General features: G+C 35.1%; 1 protein-coding gene across 4 annotated transcripts in view; it reads left to right on the top strand.

The window, feature by feature from the left end:
• Window positions 1-2,710: 2,710 nt before the first annotated feature.
• Window positions 2,711-25,551, top strand: part of LOC134753353 (uncharacterized) — a 62,357-nt gene continuing 39,516 nt past the window's right edge. For all 4 annotated transcript variants that reach the window (XM_063689231.1, XM_063689229.1, XM_063689230.1 and 1 more), the window contains exon 1: window positions 2,711-3,061. In XM_063689231.1, the coding sequence (XP_063545301.1) occupies window positions 3,059-3,061 (3 nt within the window). In that variant the 5' untranslated portion in view covers window positions 2,711-3,058. The remainder of the gene's footprint in view (window positions 3,062-25,551) is intronic.

Below are 25,551 nucleotides of genomic sequence, written 5' to 3'. Positions count from 1 at the left end.
CAATCTTAAAGTTAGGTATATAAATTTTTTGATATTTTTATTAATTTTCATTTTTATTTTAACCCTTTAACCCTGTGTCGAAAGAATGCATTAAACTTACTGTGACTACATAATTTACTATGACATGACCCTCTATATACACAATTCTCTTTGGTACCTATTTATTAACGTGATAATGCCTCCTTTCTTATGTCAGGTGTTAAAGATCAATTTGTACGTGCTTGTTAGATCATATCTCATTGACAGGTCGACACTCGACACATACTCGACACAATCTCGACACACTATAGATTGTCTATGATTAGCAGCTTTCTATTGTGCCAAATATTTAAAATAAATTATTTCACACCTTGCATGAAATAAAGCACCAGAAGATTAATAGAGAAACGTAGACAGCAGTTATTTTTAGACACAATTTCTATTTTAATATTTACCAGTCGCTTTTCGATGAAGGAAAATGTCGTGAGGAAACCGGACTAATCCCAACAAGGCCTAGTTTCCCCTCTGGGTTGGAAGGTCAGATGGCAGTCGCTTTCGTAGAAACTAGTGCCTACGCCAATTCTTGGGATTACTTGCCAAGTGGATCCCAGGCTCCCATGAGCCGTGGACGCAAAATGCCGGGACAACGCGAGGAAGATGATGACAATTTCTATTTTAACTTGACCGTGACGTCATTTGCCAGTGTTTCATATTAATGGGGTTGGCCGGTAAGTATTTTACAGATGGCGCCAGCATAGCTTGCCCTGTCAATCCCTAGAATTGTGTCAAATCCTTGTTTTTTTTTGGAATTTTTTACCCTGGACGCCAGCACTTTAAGCCAAATCTCATACAACAAAACTAGAGTCAGGGGAAAGTTATGATGGCGCCATCTATGCAAACCTTTGACAGTTGCCAAGTTCCCAACCCCATTCTAGTGGCAAATCGTTTCGGCAGTTCAAAAAAACCGGACATGTGCGAGTCGGACTCGCCCACCGAGGGTTCCGTACTTTTTAGTATTAGTTGTTGTGGCGGCAACAGAAATACATCATCTGTGAAAATTTCAACTGTCTAGCTATCACGGTTCATGAGATACAGCCTCGTGACAGACGGACAGCCAGACAGCGGAGTCTTAGTAACAGGGTCCCGTTTTTACCCTTTGGGTACGGAACCCTAAAAAGAAACTGATTTGTCAGTTAGCCGCGACCACGACCAGTGAACCCTGTGTCGAAACGTCGGTAAATAAAGAAACAATAGTTATTTGTTATACAAGGGTGCAAAGTTGTATTTTACCCGCGAGTGTGGAATTGAAACACGAGCAAGCGAAAGGATTCTATAGTTGAACCACGAGCGAAGCGAGTGGTTCTAAAATGGAATCCTGAGCTTAGCGAGTGTTTTAACACACGAGAAGTAAAATACATTTGCACCCGTGTGTAACACAAAACTTTTCCCCTTACTATAGCGAGGAAAGTGCAACATCCACAGGCGTCAGATCATCTTCATCAATGGAATCACTCATTTTTTTACGATATTATAACAAAAACGTTATTATAAGATGTTAAGTAAAAATTTTGTTGACAATGTTGACATTTCTGACGTATGAAATGTCAATGATGCGTTTTGAAATTGCATCGACTCAACTTGTGCGTACAGAATTATATTTAACATCATTATTAAAAAACAAACGTTTCTTAGGGAACTTTAAGGTTTATGATATAAAATCATTAAATAAAGTTAAATTTGGTATTTTTTATTAGATTCTCAAATCATTTGTTTAATGATAATTAATATCAAACGAACCATTAATTATGAGCGTTTTACGTTTTGTTATCTGTCAAGCTACTTAAGCACGATCCATCCAAGGTCAAATTACTTTCCCCACTAGTGGATAAAATGCGTTTTTCCCCGCTTGTTTTAAAGGATAAAAGACAACTTTCCGAGCTAGTGAGGGGAAAAATAAATTCGCAATAGATCCGATTGTAAATGTGATTTAATATATGATTTGACTAGTTAGATTTGACTAGTTTGGCGTTTAAAATAGCACTTGCACTTGTGCTATCAAAATCGTCGCAGACTTATCTTGATCTAACTCTAATCAAATACCCTTAAAGAAGAAGTAGGGTAGGGTAGGAAACAGTGGCTCAGCTCGAACAGTGGCTCAGTCGCCCCAATATCGCCTCTATCATGTTGGAATTAGGTTAAGTGAGCCACTGTACCCGGCTATTTTTTCCGAGCCACTGTTTCCTACCCTACCCTACGCATTTATACAATTAATGCCCAATAAGCTCGCTAACAACATCCCAAATCAAACATCAATGTGTAGAACTGGTAGAAAAGCGATCAATTCACCGACCGATTGTCAATATTCCACTGACATTAACACACATTTAAATTTAGAAACCTTATCAAAGACCACATTCATACCATTCATAAACGACACAAATTAAAAAAATGTCGTAACCCGACTCACTTTCATACTCACTTATGTAAATTTGCAAAATTCTTGACAGATCCGCTACGGGCGCGGCTCACAAATAAAAGAGAAAATGTACGTATAAAATATCCTGGTTTACAACTCCTACACGCACAATGCAAAAAAGCCTTTAATACGTTTAGTTAAGAGTTGTTATAGCTTTTAGATTGACGAAGATGGTCTCAAGCTTTATGTCCATGAAAACAAACTGAAGATAAGAATCAAAACATTTAAAACTTTAAAGATTTCAGGTTAGGATTCACATTTGACCGCTTGACGTGTTAATGTCAATTGACAACAACGTCGAATCAAAATTATTACAAAATCTGTCCTATTCCATTAAAAATAAGATCGAGAATAACTTGACGTCGTCTGAATAAGAGATTGGCTACAGGTTTTCATACACAGCTCTGCCATATGGGAAACAACATCCCACTTTCTTCGGCGGAGATCTTGACACCGCAGTCTCGATTCGAACTCGAACGCGGCAGACAGTCGCGTTAAAAAAAACATTTAAAAAAGTTCAAGCGCGCCAAAGTGTGTGACATTAGTGGGTGTTTTTTTAAAGACCATTTTGTGCCTGGATTTTGGATACTTTTCATTGGAAAAATGGTGAGTTATTAACTTATAATTACTAAACAAATAATAATTAATAAAATAAATGTCAATATATTTTAAAATATTTTCTTCCCTGTTTAAAAAGCTTTCCATTACCGGAAGTCATAGAGCTTGCGACGTTTTTTCTTAAAAAGTCGGTCACGATGTCACAGCACTCGCGGCTGCAATTAAAATGCAATGTGGTGTGTCGGCCAATGCGTTTGTAAACGATAATCATTAATTAATTAGTCAACGGTTATCTCATTAAAACGTCTTATACATTATCCTGGAATTTCCTTAAGTTTTCCGGTTGAAAGCTTGATAAGTTGTATTTAAACTTTTTAAGTTTCTGAACGCTCACAATTTGATAGTCAGACCGAGCTCACTCTTAAATAAAATTGCTTGCATGGAGACTATATAAAGGAGCCAAATCTCTATGTATGAAAAGTGTCCATCAAAAAACAGTAATTATGCGGCGCCACCATACACCGAAATACTACCAAAAACAACCTACGTAATTTGGTCGGGTTATTTTTTGCCTTATATGGTTCATGTTATACTCATGTCCCAGAGCCTAACTAGCGCCACCGGAGAGATTAGGAACTATTATTTAAAGCTGAAAGCGGTCACTTTTGCAACAATTCTGCCATAAGAAATTGGCATCCTTTCTATACCATCCATATAAAATTGCTTGGCATTTTGCAATGTCAAAGTGAGGTAATGTCATCATTAATGCCAAATTTCTATGATCAGTTTATTCAGTTCAAGTCGATATTAGTTTAGAAGGACTAAGTACCTACCTGTTACCCACACTTGCGATGTTGGACCCGATGCAAAGGTAGTTTTTCCATTTCACGAAATATCAGCGCATTGTTAACAATATGCATTTGAAATGTAAAAATAAGTTTGAAACAGGGAATATTTATGGCAATTCAAGACAAACGGGCCAATTCCAACAATGATCAGAGATATCAACTAGATATCCACTAGATATGAAACAAACGATAACGAGATATTTAAGAAAGTCATGTCAAATTTGACATTTCCGCGAATCACGGTTCATGAGATACAGCCTGGTGACAGACGGACAGACAGACAGCGGAGTATTAGCAAAGATAGATATAACTCCGTAATAGATGGTAGTCTAAGGAAAAAACGTGCCTCGAAAATCAAGAAAATTTGATTCTCGTTCAGAGGGCGCTACTAGCTTTGGCCAACTGTCGTATAGATGGCGTTGACGGTTTCGTTTGTTATTTAACAATTTTAACGCATATCAGTGAAAGAACATGGGTCAAAATCATAAAAATAATTAATGCAAATAAAAAAAATCATTTATCTATATTTAAATACATTTTATCGTATTTTGATAAATATTTATTTTTAGTTTTAAAGTGTGTCGACAGATGGCAGTGAATTTACTGGGGTTACAAAATTTACTATGACAGTACCGCTCTTAGTATAAGTTACTCTATGGTATTAGTAATGGGGTCCCGTTTTTACCCTTGGGTACGGTAAAAACCGTCATAGGGACCGACCGTCATCTTTCGACTTGAGACTATAACAGAAAACCAGAGCCATTAGATAATTATATTCCCGGCAGCTTTAACAAGTCTTTGCTTACGGTGGCGTCGTTGATCGGGTCGCCACTTTCCCGAATGAAGGTTTAGGGAGACGATGGCTGAGATACGCGTCATACTCGTGAACGGGTGCTGTTTGTGGAGACCGGTCTGTTTAAGTTTACACGGGCTTCATGTTACGACCTATGTAACTTTACTTTTGAGTGGCATTAACGTGAGACACTTCATTCGGTTCTTGTCTGTCTGATTTAATTTCTTGTCTTATAATTACTTATATAACAATTCAAGTCTTGGAGACCCTTTACACCTCTAAGGATAATTTGATGATCGTTTTTTATTTATTTATTATACATATTTTATCTCTGACACCTAGAGACTTTTACATCCCTAAACAATTTTAGTAATTGTCTGTTGTTTGTATATTTTTTTTAGTTTTTTTTTGGGTAATTCGACATTTAGACTGGATACATCTCTGACAAAGTATCTAATATTTTATTGATTCCATATTTGTAATTGTTTTTTGTACATTTTGGTTTTGTATTGCTTGTAAAAATTGTCATGTAAAAGTGCCCCTGTGGCCTATTTTCTGAATAAATGTTTGATGTTTGATTATTCAGTGCCCCAAGCTCGGTTCTCCATACAAACGTAGTTCCGCTCTCATTTTAAAACCACTATTAGCTAGATTGCTCTGAAACTTCGTACTTAAAATAGGATAAGGTATATCTATGTCTGTAATTAGTTTATGTAGCTTCAGATACCATAGTTATAGTGGGTCAAGCAAATCTTGTCAGTAGAAAAGGCGGCAAATTTTAAAAATCGCGGGTTAGCAACACTGTGTTCGAATAATTGACGACCGGTCTGGCCTAGTGGTTAGTGACCCTGCCTGTGAAGCCGATGGTCCTGGGTTCGAATCCCGGTAAGGGCATTTATTTGTGTGATGAGCACAGATATTTGTTCCTGAGTCTTGGGTGTTTTCTATGTATTTATGTATTTATATATTATATATATCGTTGTCTGAGTACCCATAACACAAGCCTTCTTGAGCTTACTGTGGGACTTAGTCAATCTGTGTAAGAATGTCTTATAATATTTATTTAATTACAAAATCGCGTGTCATCTGTGTCGATATTTTCATAGGAAATGCCCCATATAAAATATTCCTAGCAGTAGCTAAACGCAGCCGTCGGGCTCTGTTAGTATGCGGAGGCTTTTTTAAAGCACCAATAGGATAGGAGCGCTCCACATCATTTGTATCGCGGCCAATTAGAGGCACCTAAATTTAAACCACCTTTTTTCTGTTCAATTTCGCTTAATCACTCTCGCATCAGCCTCCATACCACCACTTCTACACTTTTCACACAGTTCTTAAAAATTGTCGCCACCCCTATTGGACTGGTGGTACCATCCTATTGGGCACGCCAAGTGATAGTTGCTCGCGCACTCCACATCCGGAGTATCCGGACGCGTCGTGGAGGTCGCAAGAAGCGATAATTAAACCTTTTCTATTTGTACGGGTAAACGGTGGAAATGAACGATTTTTAACCGACTTCAAAATTCCAATGTTTCTTAACTCAGAACGTCATCATATTCTAAACTGATTTGGATAATTAGTTTTTTAATAGTTTTGAATGATTCACGGTTAGTTTCACTAGACTTATATTGACCGGGATTACCTTTTGTATTGTTTATGAGCTCCCAAAATTTCGACGCAGTTACATGCATCTTCGGGAATATCGGGATTTCAAAAACAATACAAGAGGTAATCACAGTTTATATCCCGGTCAATATAAGTCTAATTATAATTAGTTTTTTGTTTGAAAGTACAGATTACTTACAGATTGGTCCCATTTTTGTCAAAATCTAGTTCTGATGATGGGATCCATGAGGAATTTAGAAAACTCCCCAAATCTTATAAGCATACTTATTGCGACTTTTTATTTTCATCTAAATACCAAGCATTTGCATATTCATGTTCATAAGTCATTTTAATGGCATTTCAATCGTTTTGTGAAGTCGGTTTTTTTCTATTAAAGATTATTATCATTCCGATTTTGTCGCGCATTTAATTTTTGTCAGGCAATCTTGTGCATTCTACGCCTTTGGTAAAAATAATTCCCAAATAACACCAAACAATGATATTATCGCAATCACAACCTGTACCACGCGACCAAAACCTCGTATGTTCAATACCATTATGAACTTCTATCGGTCCCCCAACTATTATTGTAAATAAAACATGCTAGATCCTAATTTATTTTATTTATTTTATAAATACGTTTACACGACTTTACAGTAAACCAATACGTCATGAAACTAACACATAACAACATAAAATCATTACACTAAGTATTACATTACATTTCACACACGGATAACAAACAATACGTTACACTCGAGGGCCTAGCATCCATCACCTCACAGAACCTCAAGCATTCGTTTCTCACAGCTTTAATAATCATAAGATTAAGATACATAAGTCGGAACCTTGTATGAAAGAGCGAATTCATCCTAATACAAGTTATATTAACTTAAACGGAGGATTCGACACACCTGTAACCCACTGCATGTTATAAAAATGTTTTTATTTTTTTATAATTTGTGGCGCTTACGCGCTTAGCTCGCGAGATTAACGCTCCACTTCAATGGTTTGATGCCAAAACAGCAGCAACTCATGGCGCAAAATACTGGTTCCCTGTATAATAATAATAGTTCAATGCCAAATGACATACAAAAGTGACATTACGAAAAGATCACATTGACGTGTGTGTTCGGCAGGAAGTTGCATTGCCATAGACAATTTTCGCATTGTTGCCATAGACAATTGAAGGTGATTCTGGTCTTTGTTGTTGCTTGGGACATCTTTAGTTAATTTTACATAATAACTTCATACGAACGTTATTAAATTATGTTTCTAATATTGTGCCCGTCAATGAGGGCTATCGTTTTTTTGCTCACCAGTTGGCGCCTCTGTTGATGGTGGTCCAAAAGACTAAAGATCAGCTGTCAGTCATTGAAGTGACAAGTGACATTTGACATTTCGAACTATGGAAAAGACCACCATCTACACCAGCGCCCCTAGCGGCGAATTCATACGCGTTAGCCCTCATAGCATTCGTACACAAATACCTACGCGATCAGGGTGCGTAGCCAACACGCCAATCGCTTACGCTCCGTAGCGAACGAAACGCAACTGCAAATAAATTCAAAAATCGCCCCCTAGGTCTAAACTTTATACACAAAAACTAAACATATGAAAATTGCTTCTAAAAACTTCAATATTATGTTTGAGGGAACGTGTCGATTACTTTTTTTTACGTTTACTCAAACGTACAAAAAGTTAAAATTAAGAATAAGAATAAGTTTATTTTTTACCGTGTCAAACATGATGTTAAAATGATACATAGTACATAGTACCAACGGCTATCCTTTTCGGGTATACAATATTTTACATAATTACAACATGACAATGAAAACATGATATATTACTTTTTTTACGTTTACTCAAACGTACAAAAAATTAAAATTAAGAATAAGAATAAGTTTATTTTTTACCGTGTCAAACATGATGTTAAAATGATACATAGTACATAGTACCAACGGCTACCCTTTTCGGGTATACAATATTTTACATAATTACAACATGACAATGAAAACATGATATGCGCGCTCTCGGGCACACACTTCTATCTCGCTCGCGCTTAAACTCAGTGAGAGTGAGAGAAGAACACCAACTTACTGGGCCTTAAAGTTGGTTAAAAATGGCCACCAACTTTCGACAAAGCAAGTGGTCGGAACTTATCAACAACGTTGTGAGAACTAGTTAAGAACATTGTTTCTAAATTTATGTAAATTGTACTTTAAGTATGGGTGCAACATTTTACTTTTATCGTAACAATTATTGTTTTCTCGTGTATAATAGGATAGTTGAATTTTTTTTTTATAGTATCAGTTGACAGTCTTATTATTAAAGTGACGTCACTGTGTCACTTTGCTTAGAAGCCGTTTCGATGTATGAACAAGTAACTGTCAAAATTATTATTATTGTATTTATAATTTAAAATTTATTATAAATATATACAGTACAAGTTAAAATGAAAATGCCTAGATATGTCGCGGCCATTACATACCTATGTTATTGATATAAGTATATTATTTATAAATAAGAAGAGATTATATAAATAACCATTTCTATTTTTAGAGATAAAAACTCTGTTCATATATAAAATACTATGAAGACAAATAAGTTGCACAGTCAAAATATTTTTTTTTGTGACACACACTTTTATTGCTGACTGTACTTCTTCTCATTTGCATGTCTATCGAGTACTTCTTGAGACCTTTCTAATGAGCCTAAACTTGATGTGTTTGTGTTTTTCCATCGAGGAGTTCCTTTGGCTAACTACCGGCTGCATCATCAGAACACCTCCATGTTAGCATATTATTGCATTGTCACCGGAATTACGACAGCACTCCAAATTTCAACTGAATCAGATACCGGGAAGTGGTTCAAATTTTAGTTACAAGATTTGAAGCACTATATGTATATACACAGTGAAGCTAAATAAAAGTGTGTAATAAAAAAAAAGTGTGTAATAAAAAAAAAGTGTGTAATAAAATTATGTAATAATAAAAAGTGTGTAAAAACACGGAAATTGCGATTTTGTCGGTGAAATGTTGCGTTTATGTATATTGTTGCTGTACAATATATTTTTAAATAAAATGTAAGGAATCGAACGGTACCGTTATTTTTTTCCTATTTGAAAGTTAATAAAATAAAATAAAAAAATTTTTTTTGAAACTGTGGTCCTATATTTTTTATTATTCACATATTTTTTAAGTTTACAATTTATTGTGATACATTGCTCATTTTCTATCTATTTAACTAGATTTAGTTACCGCGATAGTTACTCATGAAATTAAACTATGAAAACGGATTATATCGCGTATATTGAATTTATAATGCATATTAATATCATTTAGTTTAGTTTATTATTTAGTTTTGATTCTTAAAAAAAAGAATTTAATTTAATCTATCGTGAGACATATTAACTAACTTAGCGGTTTCACTCACGTGTTTTTACTGTTTTTAGTCACTCGCGCGACGTTACCACACACGATTAAAAACACGTGAGTGAAACAGCTAAGTTAGTTAAAAAAAAAGAATATTGACTTTAAGTAAAATGAGGTAACTTCCCTATTTAGGCACTTTTTTTTATGAAATAGGAGGCAAACGAGCAGACGGATCACCTGATGGTAAGCGATTACCGCCGCCCATGGACACCCGCAACACCAGAGGGGTTGAAAGTGCGTTGCCGGCCTTTAAGATGGGAGTACGCTCTTTTCTTGAAGGTTTGAAGGTCATATCGGTCCGGAAATACCGCAGGCGGCACTTTCCCTCCAGGGCCCATTAATTTTTTTCCACCCCGTATATCTTAATTTTAACAAGAAATTAAATATTTCATTACATAAAATTATCTCTATTGGCCTAATAATATGTTTAAATGTAAAATGTATCCACGAATGCAGTGTCGATACAAACCCGATAGGGTTTCACGGCACTTTTCTGTCTGATGTAATGTAAGACTTTAATACTTTACTTTCGACGACCGGTCTGGCCTAGTGGGTAGTGACCCTGCCTGTGAAGCCGATGGTCCTGGGTTCGAATCCCGGTAAGGGCATTTATTTGTGTGATGAGCACAGATATTTGTTCCTGAGTCATGGGTGTTTTCTATATATTTAAGTATTTATATATTATATATATCGTTGTCTGAGTGCCCATAACACAAGCCTCCTTGGGCTTACCGTGGGTCTTAGTCAATCTGTGTAAGAATGTCCTATAATATTTATTTATTTATTATTTATTTAATATACAATAAATAAATAAATAAATAAAAATATATTGTGGTTGTGGTCTGGCCGGATCTTGTGGTTTTGCCATAACGCATCACAACTCTTTTGTTACTTCATACATGTGTTCATTACTTTTTAGGGTTCCGTATCTTAACGACCACAACAAGGTTACGACCACAAAGAAGCATAAAATAAAATGGTGCCTTATTAATATTCTTATTCAGAACATAGACATATATATTAGTTGGTAAAGACCGGCCTTACGAGCACTACGAATGGGGCCGATATTTCATTTCATTTATTCATATACAATAATATATTGTGTTTGAATGTTTACATTATTAAATAAAACATGCAATATTTACAAATAATTTACAATTAAATAATTTCATTTACAATTATACAAAATGTCAAAATAATACAATATGTCAAAAATAAATAGGTAGCCAATAGTCAAATCATGATTAAAAGTCAAATAATAAAAGTTAAAACTCGTCAACGCTGTAATAATTTTTTTCCAACAGAAACAATTTAAGTTTCGCTTTGAATTTCTTGTGACATGTCATAGATTTAAACTCGATAGGCAACTTGTTGAACAACTTCACTGCTTGAACTCTAGCAGTGTGCGACACCACCGCTAATCGCGACGCTGCAGTAAGAGGGACATTTTTCGTTCTCGACTGTAGTCTTAATACATTGGAGTCAAAATCGCATTTAGTTACACTAGCGCGCTCAGTCGTGCGAATTGCGCAGTGGAAAGGCGTCACCATTGGTGTAAACAAAGTATAACCGAACACCGACGCCTTTCCACTGAGCAATACGAGCGCGCTGATGTAACTAAATGCGATTTTGACTCCAATGTATCGGCCCCATTCGTAGTACTCGTAAGGCCGGTCTCTAAGAAGTAATATATATGTCTATATCGGTACACTATTTCACGAAATCGTTGGACTCCATAAGCGACTAGAATATCATATCATATACGAAAGCATTTTTGTCCAAGCTGAAACGGAGACCTTCGCTCCGCTCGGTCAATAAAAAGGCTCAACCATACATTAAAAAAAATTAAAAATTTAAAAATATTTATTTCAAGAAGAAAAAGTGCTTAAATCTTAAATCTATTATACATTTTGTGCGCTAAATCTCTAACATGAAATTATGTGCGCGGTCACTAAACTCACGTTTTGTTGTTAATATTGAGTAAACAAGTTTGGGAACAAATCAAATTATTTTATTAAATATTTTGATTTGTGGTTTTTTTTTTAAGTAGTCAAAGACGCCTAGTCTTACTAAGATGGCATATATAGACCAGCGGTGGAACAAAAATGGGTTTTGATAATATTAAAGTTTTTTTCTTTTTCGATATGTCATTGTTAGCATGTTAAATAAGACTTTCGTAAAAAGTTAGAAATTTTTAGGGTGAGCGTTCGGATATATTGAAATATTTTAATTTCTGCTAATAACTTTGTAAATATAGAATTAAAGTTACAAAAAACTTTAGCATATTCAATACCACTTTAATTTATACACAATATTCGGTTTTTAGAAATCTGGAACATGTGCTTCGTGGTGAACTTAAAAACATGAATTATTTTGTAAATAAAGAATTAGAGTAGCTCATATTGCAAAATTACGATATTATGGATCAGCTTATTATACTTGTAAAAAATTAGAAATGTAGACAATGTGCTTCTCTAGATATTGATTTCTGGTTAAGCAGTATAGCCAATATTGAATTAAAGTTTGTAGAGTTAATATTAAACGGTCATGACAATGATCTTAGTTCCCACACAAAAGATTAGAAATATAAAATCTGTGCGTCACTAAATACTGATACGTATGCATTCCGTGCTTATATTTACGTTACATTTCAAACGCGCGGCATGTTCGCGCGCGCCGCGCTGTGCGCCGCCGAGGCAGCGATCAAACGGTATTGATATATAGGTAGATCAACGGTATATAGATCAACGGGCTAGCGGGTAACCTAACCTTGCTAGACGCGTGCAAAATAATATTTTACAAAATTCAAAAAAATGTTCTAAAAGCAATCTGTATTTTTAACAGGTTGAAATTAAGTATCTAAATAGTCATAAAAATAATAAACCAGAACATTTGGTCGTGTCGTGTCTTTAACCTTGCCAGGCGATCTAAAAAGTATGGCACTTACTTGCACGCAAAATTAAGTTTGTTTACTATACAAATTGTATGCATTACAAAGTTATCTTTGCACACAAAATTAAGTTTCTCTACTATACAAAGCGTATGCATCGCAGTTATTTTTGCACGCAAAATTATGTTTGTCTACTAAAAAAGTGTATGCATTACAAAGTTATTTTTGTAGTAAATTAAAGACCACTAGGTAGGATGTACAGTCAGCAATACTATTCGCTTAGCACCTTTGCATACAAACCTATACAGGGGTGGTATCTTTTCTCTGCAGCTAACTGTACAATGTGATTGTAACTATGAGGATGGTGTATATTTATGATGTATGAGGATATTTCTATTAAAAGTTATGTTAGATTTTACTTATATAAAAATTTGAATTTTGGTTATGGAATTTTATATTATATAACATACAAAAAAACAACAATAAACAAAAAAATATATATAGGGCTGTATCTCCTAAACCGTCCGTCGCAGCGCAAAAAAAAAAAAAAAAATTCGTTCGCCTCTTTCAATATACAAAAAACACAATAAATAAATATTATAGGACATTCTTACACAGATTGACTAAGTCCCACAGTAAGCTCAAGAAGGCTTGTGTTATGGGTACTCAGACAACGATATATATATAATATACAAATACATAGAAAACACCCATGACTCAGGAACAAATATCTGTGTTCATCACACAAATAAATGCCCTTACCGGAATTCGAACTCAGGACCATCGGCTTCACAGGCAGGGTCACCCACTAGGCCAGACCGGTCGTACAATGAAACACAAAAAGAAAATAAATCTTTACACGGCTGTATCTCCTAAACCGCGCGTCGTAGCACAAAAACAATCATCAAATTTTCGATCCACTTTAAGAAACCCTCAATTTATATTTAAAAAAAAAAAACAAAAAAAACCAAAAAAATCTTTATAAGGCTGTATCTCCTGAACCGTGCGTCGTAGCGCAAAATAATAAAATTTTCGTTCAACTGCAGTGGACCCTTAATTAACATTAAAAAAAAAAGAAAAAAGGAAAAAAAATCTTTAGAGGGCTGTATCTCCTAAACCGTGCGTTGTAGAGCAAAAATAATCTAGTTTTCGTTCCCCTTTGAGAAACCCCTAATTAACATACAAAAAACACGATGAAAAACAAAGAAAAAATCTTTATAGGGTTGAATCTCCTAAATTGTGCGACGGAGCGCAAAAATAATCAAATTTTCGTTCCACTTTAAGAAACCCTTAATTAATATAGGTATAAAAAAAACACAAAAAATCCGTATAAGGCTGAATCTCCTAAACCGTGCGCCGTAGCGCAAAATAATAACATTTTCGTCCGCCTGCAGTGGACCCTTAATAAACATTTAAAAAAAAAACAAAGAAAAAAAAACAGAAAAAATATTTACAGGGCTGTATCTCCTAAACCGTTCGTTATAGCGCAAAAATAATCAAATTTTCGTTCACCTATCAGAAGCCCCTAAGTAACACAAAAAACACAATGAAAACATAAAAGAAAAAAACATAGAAAACAATCTTTTTATAGGGCTGTATCTCCTAAACCGTGCGTCGGAGCGCAAAAAAAGTAAAATGTTCGTTCCCCTCTAAGAAACCCTTTTTTAATATGAGAAAAAACAAAAAAAAAACGAAAAAGATATTTACACGGCTGTAACTCCTAAACCGTGCGTCGTAGCGCAAAAATAATCAAAATTTCATTCCACTTTAAGAAACCCTTAATTTATATTTAAAAAAATCTTTATAAGGCTGTATCTCCTTAACCGTGCATCGTAGCGCAAAATAATAAAATTTTCGTTCCATTGCAGTGGACCCTTAATTAACATAAAAAAAAGAAAAAAGGAAAAAAAAAATCTTTAGAGGGCTGTATCTCCTAAACCGTGCGTTGTAGAGCAAAAATAATCTAGTTTTCGTTCCCCTTTGAGAAACCCCTAATTAACATACAAAAAACACGATGAAAAACAAAGAAAAAATCTTTATAGGGTTGAATCTCCTAAATTGTGCGACGGAGCGCAAAAATAATCAAATTTTCGTTCTACTTTAAGAAACCCTTAATTAATATAGGTATAAAAAAAACACAAAAAATCCGTATAAGGCTGAATCTCCTAAACCGTGCGCCGTAGCGCAAAATAATAACATTTTCGTCCGCCTGCAGTGGACCCTTAATAAACATTTAAAAATAAAACAAAGAAAAAAAACAGAAAAAATATTTACAGGGCTGTATCTCCTAAACCGTTCGTTATAGCGCAAAAATAATCAAATTTTCGTTCCCCTATCAGAAGCCCCTAAGTAACACAAAAAACACAATGAAAACATAAAAGAAAAAAAACATAGAAAACAATCTTTTTATAGGGCTGTATCTCCTAAACCGTGCGTCGGAGCGCAAAAAAAGTAAAATGTTCGTTCCCCTCTAAGAAACCCTTTTTTAATATGAGAAAAAACAAAAAAAAAAACGAAAAAGATATTTACACGGCTGTAACTCCTAAACCGTGCGTCGTAGCGCAAAAATAATCAAAATTTCATTCCACTTTAAGAAACCCTTAATTTATATTTAAAAAAATCTTTATAAGGCTGTATCTCCTTAACCGTGCATCGTAGCGCAAAATAATAAAATTTTCGTTCCATTGCAGTGGACCCTTAGTTAACATTAAAAAAAAGAAAAAAAAAAGAAAAATATCTTTACAGGGCTGTATCTCCTAAACCGTGCGTTAAAGCGCAAAAATAATCTAATTTTCGTTCCCGTTTGAGAAACCCGTAAGTAACATTCAAAAAATACAATGAAAAACAAAAAATTAAAAAATCTTTATAGGGTTGTATCTTTTAAATATTAATAAGGGTTTCTTAAAGTGGAACGAAAATTTAATTATTTTTGCTCTTCGCTTTGACGCACGGTTTAGGAGATACAACCCTATAAACTTTTTTTCTTTGTTTGTTTTCTTTTTAGTTTTTCATTGTGTGTTTTGTATGTTACTTAGGGGCTTTGCAAAGGGGAACGAAAATTAGATTATTTTTGCGCTACAACGCACGGTTTAGGAGATACAACCCTATAAAGATTTTTTATTTTTTTGTTTTCTTCTTTGTTGTTCGATTATGTTTTTTGAATGTTACTTACGGGTTTCTCAAAGGGGAACGAAAATTAGATTAGTTTTGCGCTACAACGCACGGTTTACGAGATACAGCCCTGTAATAGGACATTTCGATGCTAGTGCGGAACTGCAATGGAACGAAAATTTTATTATTTTGCGCTACGATGCACGGTTTAGGAGATACAGCCTTATATAGATTTTCTATGTTTTTTTTTAAATATATTACTTAAGGGTTTCTTAGTGGAACGAAAATTTGATTATTTTTGCGCTCCGTCGCACGGTTTAGGAGATACAACCCTATAAAGATTTTTTCTTTGTTTTTCTTTTTAGTTTTTCATTGTGTTTTCTGTATGTTACTTAGGGGTTTCTCAAAGGGGAACGAAAATTAGATTATTTTTGCGCTACAACGCACGGTTTAGGAGATACAGCCCTCTAAAAAAAATTTCTGTTTTTTTTTCTTGTCTTTTTAAATGTTAATTAAGCGACCCACGGTTCAGAGATACAGCCTTATGCAGATTTTTGTGGTATTTTTGTTTGTTTTTTTTTTTATATTACGACGCTCGGCTTATGCCGTAGTTTTTTTTTCTTATTGTGTTTCATTGTGTTTTTTGTATATTAAAAGTGTTTTTAAAGGGGAATGAAAATTTTATTATTTTTGCGCTACGACAGACGGGTTAGGAGATACAGCCCTATATTTCTTTTTTTGTATATTTATATAATATAAAATTCCATAACCAAACTTCAACTTTATATATAAGTAGATATATTTAATATAAAAATTTCAAAATCTAACATAATTTAATAATAGCGTCGTAGCGTAAAATAATAAAATTTTCGTTCAACTTAATTAACATTTAAAAAGAAACGAAAAAAAAACAGAGGGCTGTATCTCCTAAACTGTGCGACGGAGCGCAAAAATAATCAAATTTTCGTTCCACTAAGAAATCCTTAATTAATATATTTAAAAAAAAACACAAAAAACCTTTATAATTCTGTATCTCCTAAACCGTGCGTTGTAGCGCAAAAATAATCAAATTTTCGTTCCCTTAACAGAAGCCCTTAAGTAACATACAAAAAACACAATATATAACATACATCATAAATATACACCATCGTCATAGTTACAATCACATTGTACAGTCAGCTGCAGAGAAAAGATACCACCCCTGTAAAGAAGTTTGTATGCAACGGTGCTAAGCGAATAGTATTGCTGACTGTACCTAGTAGTAGTAGTCTTTAATTTACTGTACTACAAAAATAACTTTGTAATGCATACAATTACTATAGTAGACAAACTTAATTTTACGTACGAGTAAGTGCCATACGTTACTTTTTAGATCTTCTGGCAAGGTCAAAGACCCGACCAAATGTTCAGGCTTATTTTTTTGTGACTATTTAGATACTTAACTTCAACCTGTAAAAATTACAGATTGCCTCACGAACTTTTTTGGAGCCCTAAAAAATCTTAAAAATATAAGGGTTGATTTAGCCCCGCTACCCTGCAGCCAGACCTCCAGTGCTGAGTTAGGGTATGATAGGAGAAGTATCAGGCAAATTTTCAGCTTGCCTCAAGGACCTACTCCAAAATGTCTACCAGCTCTCGGACCACTAAGTAACTACAAATAATCAGTCCACATAACAAACATTTTGTACTCATTTTGAAGTCATAATTACATTAATTTCACGTAATATCGGCATCTAATTTATGTGCACGGTAAACAAACTAATGAATGACAAGAAAAGTCAAGCTGCGCTTACGAAGCTGAGCGGGGAGTGGGGCGACCGGGCGAAGTACCTATAGGTATAGATAGATACGAATGCTACGATAGGCTCCCGCGTGCCGCGCCGGCACCTTGACGGACCAGCGCGGCGTAGGTATGAATTTCGCGCCTTTTTAAATAGATTTGGCTATAACAATGGAAGCTACACTCAGAAATTTCTTACTTTTCATAATATGGTTGCATATATTATTTTATAGTATGAAACTTATCTTTATAGACTTTAATTTAATATTGGACCTTACAGGACAAAAAACGCATATTAAAATTTAAGCAGCAATCCTTTGTTTCTAATTTTTCGGCTTTGTCTATTAACTTAAGAATTTAGAGATATTATTGTGGATTTTTAAAACTTTAATTCAATATCGACAAAATAATAAGCTAATTTTAGTTTGACAAAGAAGCACGTTAAATTTTTTTCTAAAAATGTAACAGTTTAAAGAGACATACATAATTTAAACGATGAAGCTTAAACTTTGCACTTTAATTCAATATTCAAAAAGCATCAATCAAAATATATAAATACCTAATTTATACCTAACGCTCGTTCTAACTTTTCCTCTTAAACTACAAATATGCTTAAAAACATGTCCCCTGCCATATAAGCATCACTTTTCCTTCTTTAGAATTATCATAACTAATAGTCGAGAAATTCGGACGGGCACCGCCGTGGCAGGGTGGCCTAGGGGTTCATGGCGTTAGCCGCGATAGCTGAAGACGCCGGTTCGAATCCGGCCTTCACCACTGGAGGGCTTCGTCACTTTTTCTTTAATATATGACATCTATTACAATTTTTAATATTGAGTAATTTAAAATATAATTACAACTACATAAATTTAGCTAATGGTTATTTTTAAAGTTTTTGCCAGTATATTTCCTAGATCCTTTGTGTTATTCTTTAAAAGCGTCATTTCAATAATATAACGTAAGATAAGATCAGTCGGATCCGGAAGTTTCGAAACTTATCGCGAGAAAGGCTTCTAACCGGTTGGCTGTGCCACAGACGCCACAGTACAGGTATTATGAGCAGTATTGAATGAATGAATGAATGTTTCTTTATTCAGGCAATAGACCCATTACATACAATACAATAAAACATAAAAATAAATACGGTAAAAATAAAATAGAATAAAAATAAAATAAAATAAAACTCACTAAAAACTAAAAAACTAAACTACTCACGGTTCGGTTGCTGATGCGCGGACAACCAATGCAGGGAAAACGCATTTTGGTAAATGTTTTCATTTACTGTCACAATAAGCCTATTATTAGATATGCGTACCCTGTTCCACAGTATTGAGATCACAGTGGACCTTAGTATAGTCATAGAGTAACTTATACTAGAGCGGTACTGTCATAGTAAATTTTGTAACCCCAGTAAATTCACTGCCATCTGTCCACACACTTTAAAACTAAAAATGAAGCTTTATAAAAATACGATAAAATGTATTTAAATATGGATAAATGATTTTTTTTATTTGCATTAATTATTTTTATGATTTTGACCCATGTTCTTTCACTGATATGCGTTAAAATTGTTAAATAACAAACGAAACCGTCAACGCCATCTATACGACAGTAGGCCAAAGCTAGTAGCGCCCTCTGAACGAGAATCAAATTTTCTTGATTTTCGAGGCACGTTATTTCCTTAGACTGTATCCATCTATTACGGAGTTATATCTATCTTTGGTATAGTGTGTATCAAGGGCGGTAAACAAAAATTTACGAAGGAGTGTGAATTGAAGCCGAAATCCGAATGCGAGGGCTTAATTAACATCAGTTCGGTAATTCCTGTATCGCCCGAAATGAGCGCATATAAAGCGCATATAAATTCAGACTCTCGCTCGGGAATCGTGGACCCCACACGCCAACTTCCTGGGTTCGATCTTCCCCGAAAACTATGGTGCCGCCTTAAGGCCGTTCCATCGGTTTGCCGCTGTCTCTGTCACATTTCGCAAGAAAGAACGGGAAAGATCATGCGCGCCAAGTGTCAATTTTGATCGAATTTTGTCGATTTTTATTTATTTTAAAAACGTTACCGTACAATATCGAAATTAGAAAGCTATGAAATTACTATTTAAGTTAAGATTGTTTTTTCTTCTTTTTTTGTTTATTGTATCACATAATAAATAACCGCGTAAAGTTGGATTAAAAGTCCGAGTTAGAGGTTACTTTGAGAATTAATTGTATCGGAAGCTATGATATTAAAGATAATATAGTCAAGAACTACATATATTTTTTCCACGTCTACAAATATCAACACCTCTTAGAAAAACAGGATCATATAAGGAGATTTTTCGCCTTCTGGCTCAGGGAACCGCCTTAACAGACTCAGAACGGGCCACGGTCGCTGCAATTACTTCTTAAACAAGTGGGGATGGAAGGAGCCTTGTGTGAATGCGGCGAGGACATCCAAACCATACAACACATAATTGAACGCTGCCCTCTGCACTCATACACTGGAGCTAGAGAAGACCTGCTGCAACTCACACCCGATGCAGCAGCGTGGCTCAATTGCTTAAATGTTGACATATAACTTTTTCGATTTGTATTCTTTTTTTCTGTTGGACCCGTTTTATCATTTCGCGATGGAACTGTAAAATTGTATCTTACATATTGCCTATTTTGTAAAAAACTGCCATACGACTAAATAAAATAAGCGCATATATGTGTGCCATTTTCAACCAAAAGGGTACTGAGTTTTGAATGATTCACGGTTAGTTTCACTAGACTTATATAGGAGGAGTTGTGGAGACAGCGCTCTGTCTACACAACTTTGACACCCACCCGCTATCTTCAGTCACCCGTGAACATGATGCATGTAACTGCGTCGAAATATCGGGAGCTCACAAATAATACAAAAGGTAATCACGGTCTATATCCCGGTCAATATAAGTCTAGTGAAAAGGGTACTTATTGTCGCTTGTCAGTAAGGCGCTATTTCCATATAGACAATGTGGTACCTTTTGGTTAAAAACGTCACATATTAGAACCCGTATCGGCTTCATACGTAGGGTCACCGTCACCACCTACTAGTCCACAGGTCGTCTAAAAACATATCACTACATAGTATAAAACAAAGTCGCTTTCCGCTCTGTATGTATGTCCATAGAGTAACTTATACTAGAGCGGTACTGTCATAGTAAATTTTGTAACCCCAGTAAATTCACTGCCATCTGTCGACACACTTTAAAACTAAAAATGAAGATTTATAAAAATACGATAGAATGTATTTAAATATAGATAAATGATTTTTTTTTATTTGCATTAATTATTTTTATGATTTTGACCCATGTTCTTTCACTGATATGCGTTAAAATTGTTAAATAACAAACGAAACCGTCAACGCCATCTATACGACTGTAGGCCAAAACTAGTAGCGCCCTCTGAACGAGAATCAAATTTTCTTGATTTTCGAGGCACGTTTTTTCCTTAGACTGTATCTATCTATTACGGAGTTATATCTATCTTTGGTATGTCTGTCCCTATGTATGCTTAGATCTTTAAAACTACGCAACGGATTTTGATGCGGTTTTTTTAATAGTGATTCAAGAGGAAGAGATATATAATTTGTAAAGGTTTTGTGTAAATTTGTTGAACTACCCGTGCGAAGCAAGGGCGGGTCGCTAGTTTTTAGGGTTCCGTACCCAAAGGGTAAAAACGGGACCCTATTACTAAGACTCCGCTGTCCGTCTGTCTGTCAGCAGGCTGTATCTCATGAACCGTGATAGCTAGACAGTTGAAATTTTCACAGGTGCTGAATTTCTGTTGCCGCTATAACAACAAATACTAAAAAGTACGGAACCCTCGGTGCGCGAGTCCGACTCGCACTTGGCCGGTTTTATTAAAATAAAACATATTTCCTGTCAACGCTCCATCAGGTCAATGACCGGTCGTTATTATATTGCAAGTTATTATACTGCATATTATCACCGTGTCCACAACACTTAAGTGGTAACAAACGTTCCCACAAGTTCATTGTGAAGGTCGACTCATTAATGACTGTACTGATTCAACGTCAAAAATAACTATACATTTCTCGCCTTAATACCAGCGAGTTAGGTGCAAAAGTATTGAGATATTTTTGTCGTTCGTAGCAAAGATAGATATAACTCCGTAATAGATGGATACAGTCTAAGGAAAAAACGTGCCTCGAAAATCAAGAAAATTTGATTCTCGTTCAGAGGGCGCTACTAGTTTTGGCCTACAGTCGTATAGATGGCGTTGACGGTTTCGTTTGTTATTTAACAATTTTAACGCACATCAGTGAAAGAACATGGGTCAAAATCATATAAAAAAAATTAATACAAATATGAAAATCATTTATCCATATTTAAATACATTTTAACGTATTTTTATAAATCTTCATTTTTAGTTTTAACGTATGTCGATAGATGGCAGTGAATTTACAGCGGTTACAAAATTTACTATGACAGTACCGCTCTATCTTATTATATCCTCATTGATACCAGCGAGTTAGGTGTAAAAGTGTTGAGATATTTTTGTCGTTCGTAGCTACATTTATTCAAGTTTTAAGCGAAAGTATTTGTATAACTTAATTGAAAATGAGAAGTCTAATTCATAGCGGGGGAATTTCTAAAGAAATTTTATAGTGTATTGTATTGATCTAGAAATTACAACGTAAAAATTTAATAATGGATCGATCTTTATTTTGTTGTCGATTTTTTCGTCAAATTTCAATAAAATTTGGTGAATATACAAATATCCCTATTCTGTAAAATAGTGCAGACTGTCGTGTCGAAAAAAATATTTATCTGAGTTACGATAACGTACCGTATTTTCATAACTTTACCGCTTTTTTTGGGACAACTTTTGTTTTCGTATTTATTCTGCCCATAGCTATGCCCCTTGGTTTGACTGTTTAACCATTAAAATAAGAAAGACGAGCAAAAACACATTCCATAAAAAAGCTCCTAAATCTTTGAAAAAAGGGCCCGGCCGGCCCATCATCGGCCAGAGCGAGGGACGGCCGGCAGTATGACAGATTACTAACTGTTTCTTTCTTTCTGTTTTTCCTCGCAAGTGTGTTGAAAAACGTCGTATGAAACGCGTGTGCATTGGTCATTACACACATCGGCTTTCTAACTGCGCGCTCGCTTACAGCTCGCGCGCACAATATCGCCTCGTGTGTAATGGCCAACTTAGCACACTTTTATCACAATGTACTATTATGTCATGTCCGGAGAGGCAAATGGAGACTACGTTGGTATGAAGAAGCAACGTCGTCCCCTTCCCACCTAACTTTGTGGTCAAAATTACATGACTAGAGTCAGACCAAGCTAACTCGGCAGCGATTTTGATAACACAGACTGTGCAAGTGTTATTTTAAACGTCATAATTTCATAGAAGTTAAAACTTGGTCTGACTGTACATTTAAACAAGCGCAGCTGGGCAATGACTCAATCTTAATTAGTAAAAAGCGATATGTTTGGCGACTACGACACATACCTATATGCCGAATCGATTCGTTCCGAGTGAAATCGAACCAGATAAACTGGTGCGTATCGAAAATTCGAAACCATTCGATATGCTGACGATAGCTTATATGAAAACCGAAATCGAAACATGTTACGCTAAATTGATGAATTATTAATCAAGCTTATCGCGTCGAAAGACAAAATAGATGACGTTTAAATTTTTTCATTAAACTTGCTCGTAAAAGATGTTATTATAGTCCACCAAGAAATTGTAGAGAATAAATGAGGGCGCCACTTCCTATGTAACTGTCACATTTTTGACGTAATAGTATGGAAATTCTTTAGTTCAATTTTATTTAATTTCAACTATTTTATGTCGCACTAATACACGTAGGCGATGCGGTCCATAAATCTTAAATTTCGACCTAGGAGCTATAATGTATTTTTTCATCACACTTGCTAAGCGATGCGGTACGTAATTCCTAAATTTCGATCTAGGACTGTAATGTACGTTCGAAATTAGGCAGAAGTTTCATTATTTCCCTTTTTATTCTTCACTGGTGTAATGAAAACCATAGTGAATAACTGTCACTTATGCCTGCTGTCTGCTGTTGTGTGTGTGTGTTTGTCACGTTTGGTAATTTCCCAAAACTAAAGTAAAACTAAACAAATACAAAAATTAGTCACACACACAAAAACTTATGTCATACGTAATTTAACCTATTCTTTCAAAAACTGTAAAACGGTTTTAAACAAAACGAGTTTTAAAACTTCAAAGACTTGAATAATTATTTGTTTTTACCGAACATGAGTAACGATAGTAATGACACAGTCATGCACGCACAACAAAACAAGTGAAGTTGAAACAAAGATGGTAGAAAGTAAGCCAAGTTATGTAACACTAGCTTCTGTCCGCGACTTCGTCTGCATGGGATGACGACGATTGATAAAAACGATATGTCCTTCACCTCAAACTATGTCCATAAGTCCCGCCATCTCCGTCTGGGCCTGCCACGTCCATGCTTGTTTTGCGGTACAAAGTTTAAAAAAACCGGCAAAAAAATAATCACGTTTGTTGTATGGGAGCCCCACTTAAATATTTATTTTATTCTGTTTTTAATATTTGTTGTTATAGCGGCAATAGAAATACATCATCTGTGAAAATTTCAACTGTCTAGCTATCACGGTTCATGAGATACAGCCTGGTGACAGACAGACGGACAAACGGACAGACGGACAGACGGACAGCGGAGTCTTAGTAATAGGGTCCTGTTTTTATCCTTTGGGTACGGAACTCTAAAAACACTACGCTGTATAAAACAACGTGTGTATTTATGATCGCGATAAACTCAAAAACTACTGAACGGATTTTCACGCGGTTTTCACCTATCGATAGAGTGATCCATGAGGAAGGTTGAAGGGCGCTAGTTGTCAATATTTCAAATCTCGGTCTGCCATATTTCCATACAGTAAAAACATAGAGTAACTTATACTAGAGCGGTACTGTCATAGTAAATTTTGTAACCCCAGTAAATTCACTGCCATCTGTCGACACACTTTAAAACTAAAAATAAATATTTATAAAAATTCTGTAAAATGTATTTAAATATGGATAAATGATTTTTTTTATTTTCATTAATCATTTTTATGATTTTGACCCATGTTCTTTCACTGATATGCGTTAAAATTATAAATAACAAACGAAACCGTCAACGCCCTCTATACGAGACTAGGCCAAAACTAGTGGCGCCCTCTGATCGAGAATCAAATTTTCGTGATTTTCGAGGCACGTTTTTTCCTTAGACTGTATCCATCTATTACGGAGTTATATCTATCTTTGGTAAAAATGAACAAAAGCGACGCTTTCTGAAAATATTTCATTGAAAACCCGCTTTTTACGATTATTTAAAACTTCCGTAACAAAATCAATGAGTTTCCAAACATACGTGACGCAATGTCAAACGTCATTGGGCATGTGTCAAATCGGCATGACTGTGTCAAATCAAACACAGAAGCGTGCGAAAGCTGAAGGTGAAAGTTTAAAGTGGACACAGTGTACACTGCAACCCATGCATTATTACTAGGAGAGGATTCTGATTGAACTTTACAATGTCGTCTCGAAAACATTTTTTTCATATCTCATGCTCTGAAAGTGGGTCTTTGTTGTTCTAAGAAGTGTCCGCGGCGGCACGACGTACAACCGCCGCGGACACTCGTGCCTGAGGATGGATTCCCAAAGAATCCGAAACATGTCGCCAAAAGCGACTAAAAATAATAGTGAGTAAAAATCGTACTGATAAATATTTTGAAATATGTCTCACGATAGTTTGTGGGATATTTTTTATTAGTTTTTTTTTGTGTAATTCGATATTTAGACTGGATACATCTCTAACAAAGTATCTAATATTTCATTGATTCCATATTTGTAATTGTTTTTTGTAATTTTTGGTTAATTTTATTGCTTGTAAAAATTGACATGGAAAAGTGCCCCTGTGAACTATTAATTGTAGAATAAATGTTTGATGTTTGATGTTTTTTGTACAATATTTTTATCTACTGAAATATTTACCTCATCATCATCATCATCATGTCAGCCGATAGACGTC

The sequence above is a fragment of the Cydia strobilella genome, chromosome 26 (assembly GCF_947568885.1).
Source record: "Cydia strobilella chromosome 26, ilCydStro3.1, whole genome shotgun sequence".
In the NCBI taxonomy this organism is placed as follows: domain Eukaryota; kingdom Metazoa; phylum Arthropoda; class Insecta; order Lepidoptera; family Tortricidae; genus Cydia; species Cydia strobilella.
Note: the sequence above shows the minus strand (reverse complement) of the source record. Positions and strands in the feature narration are given on the sequence as shown.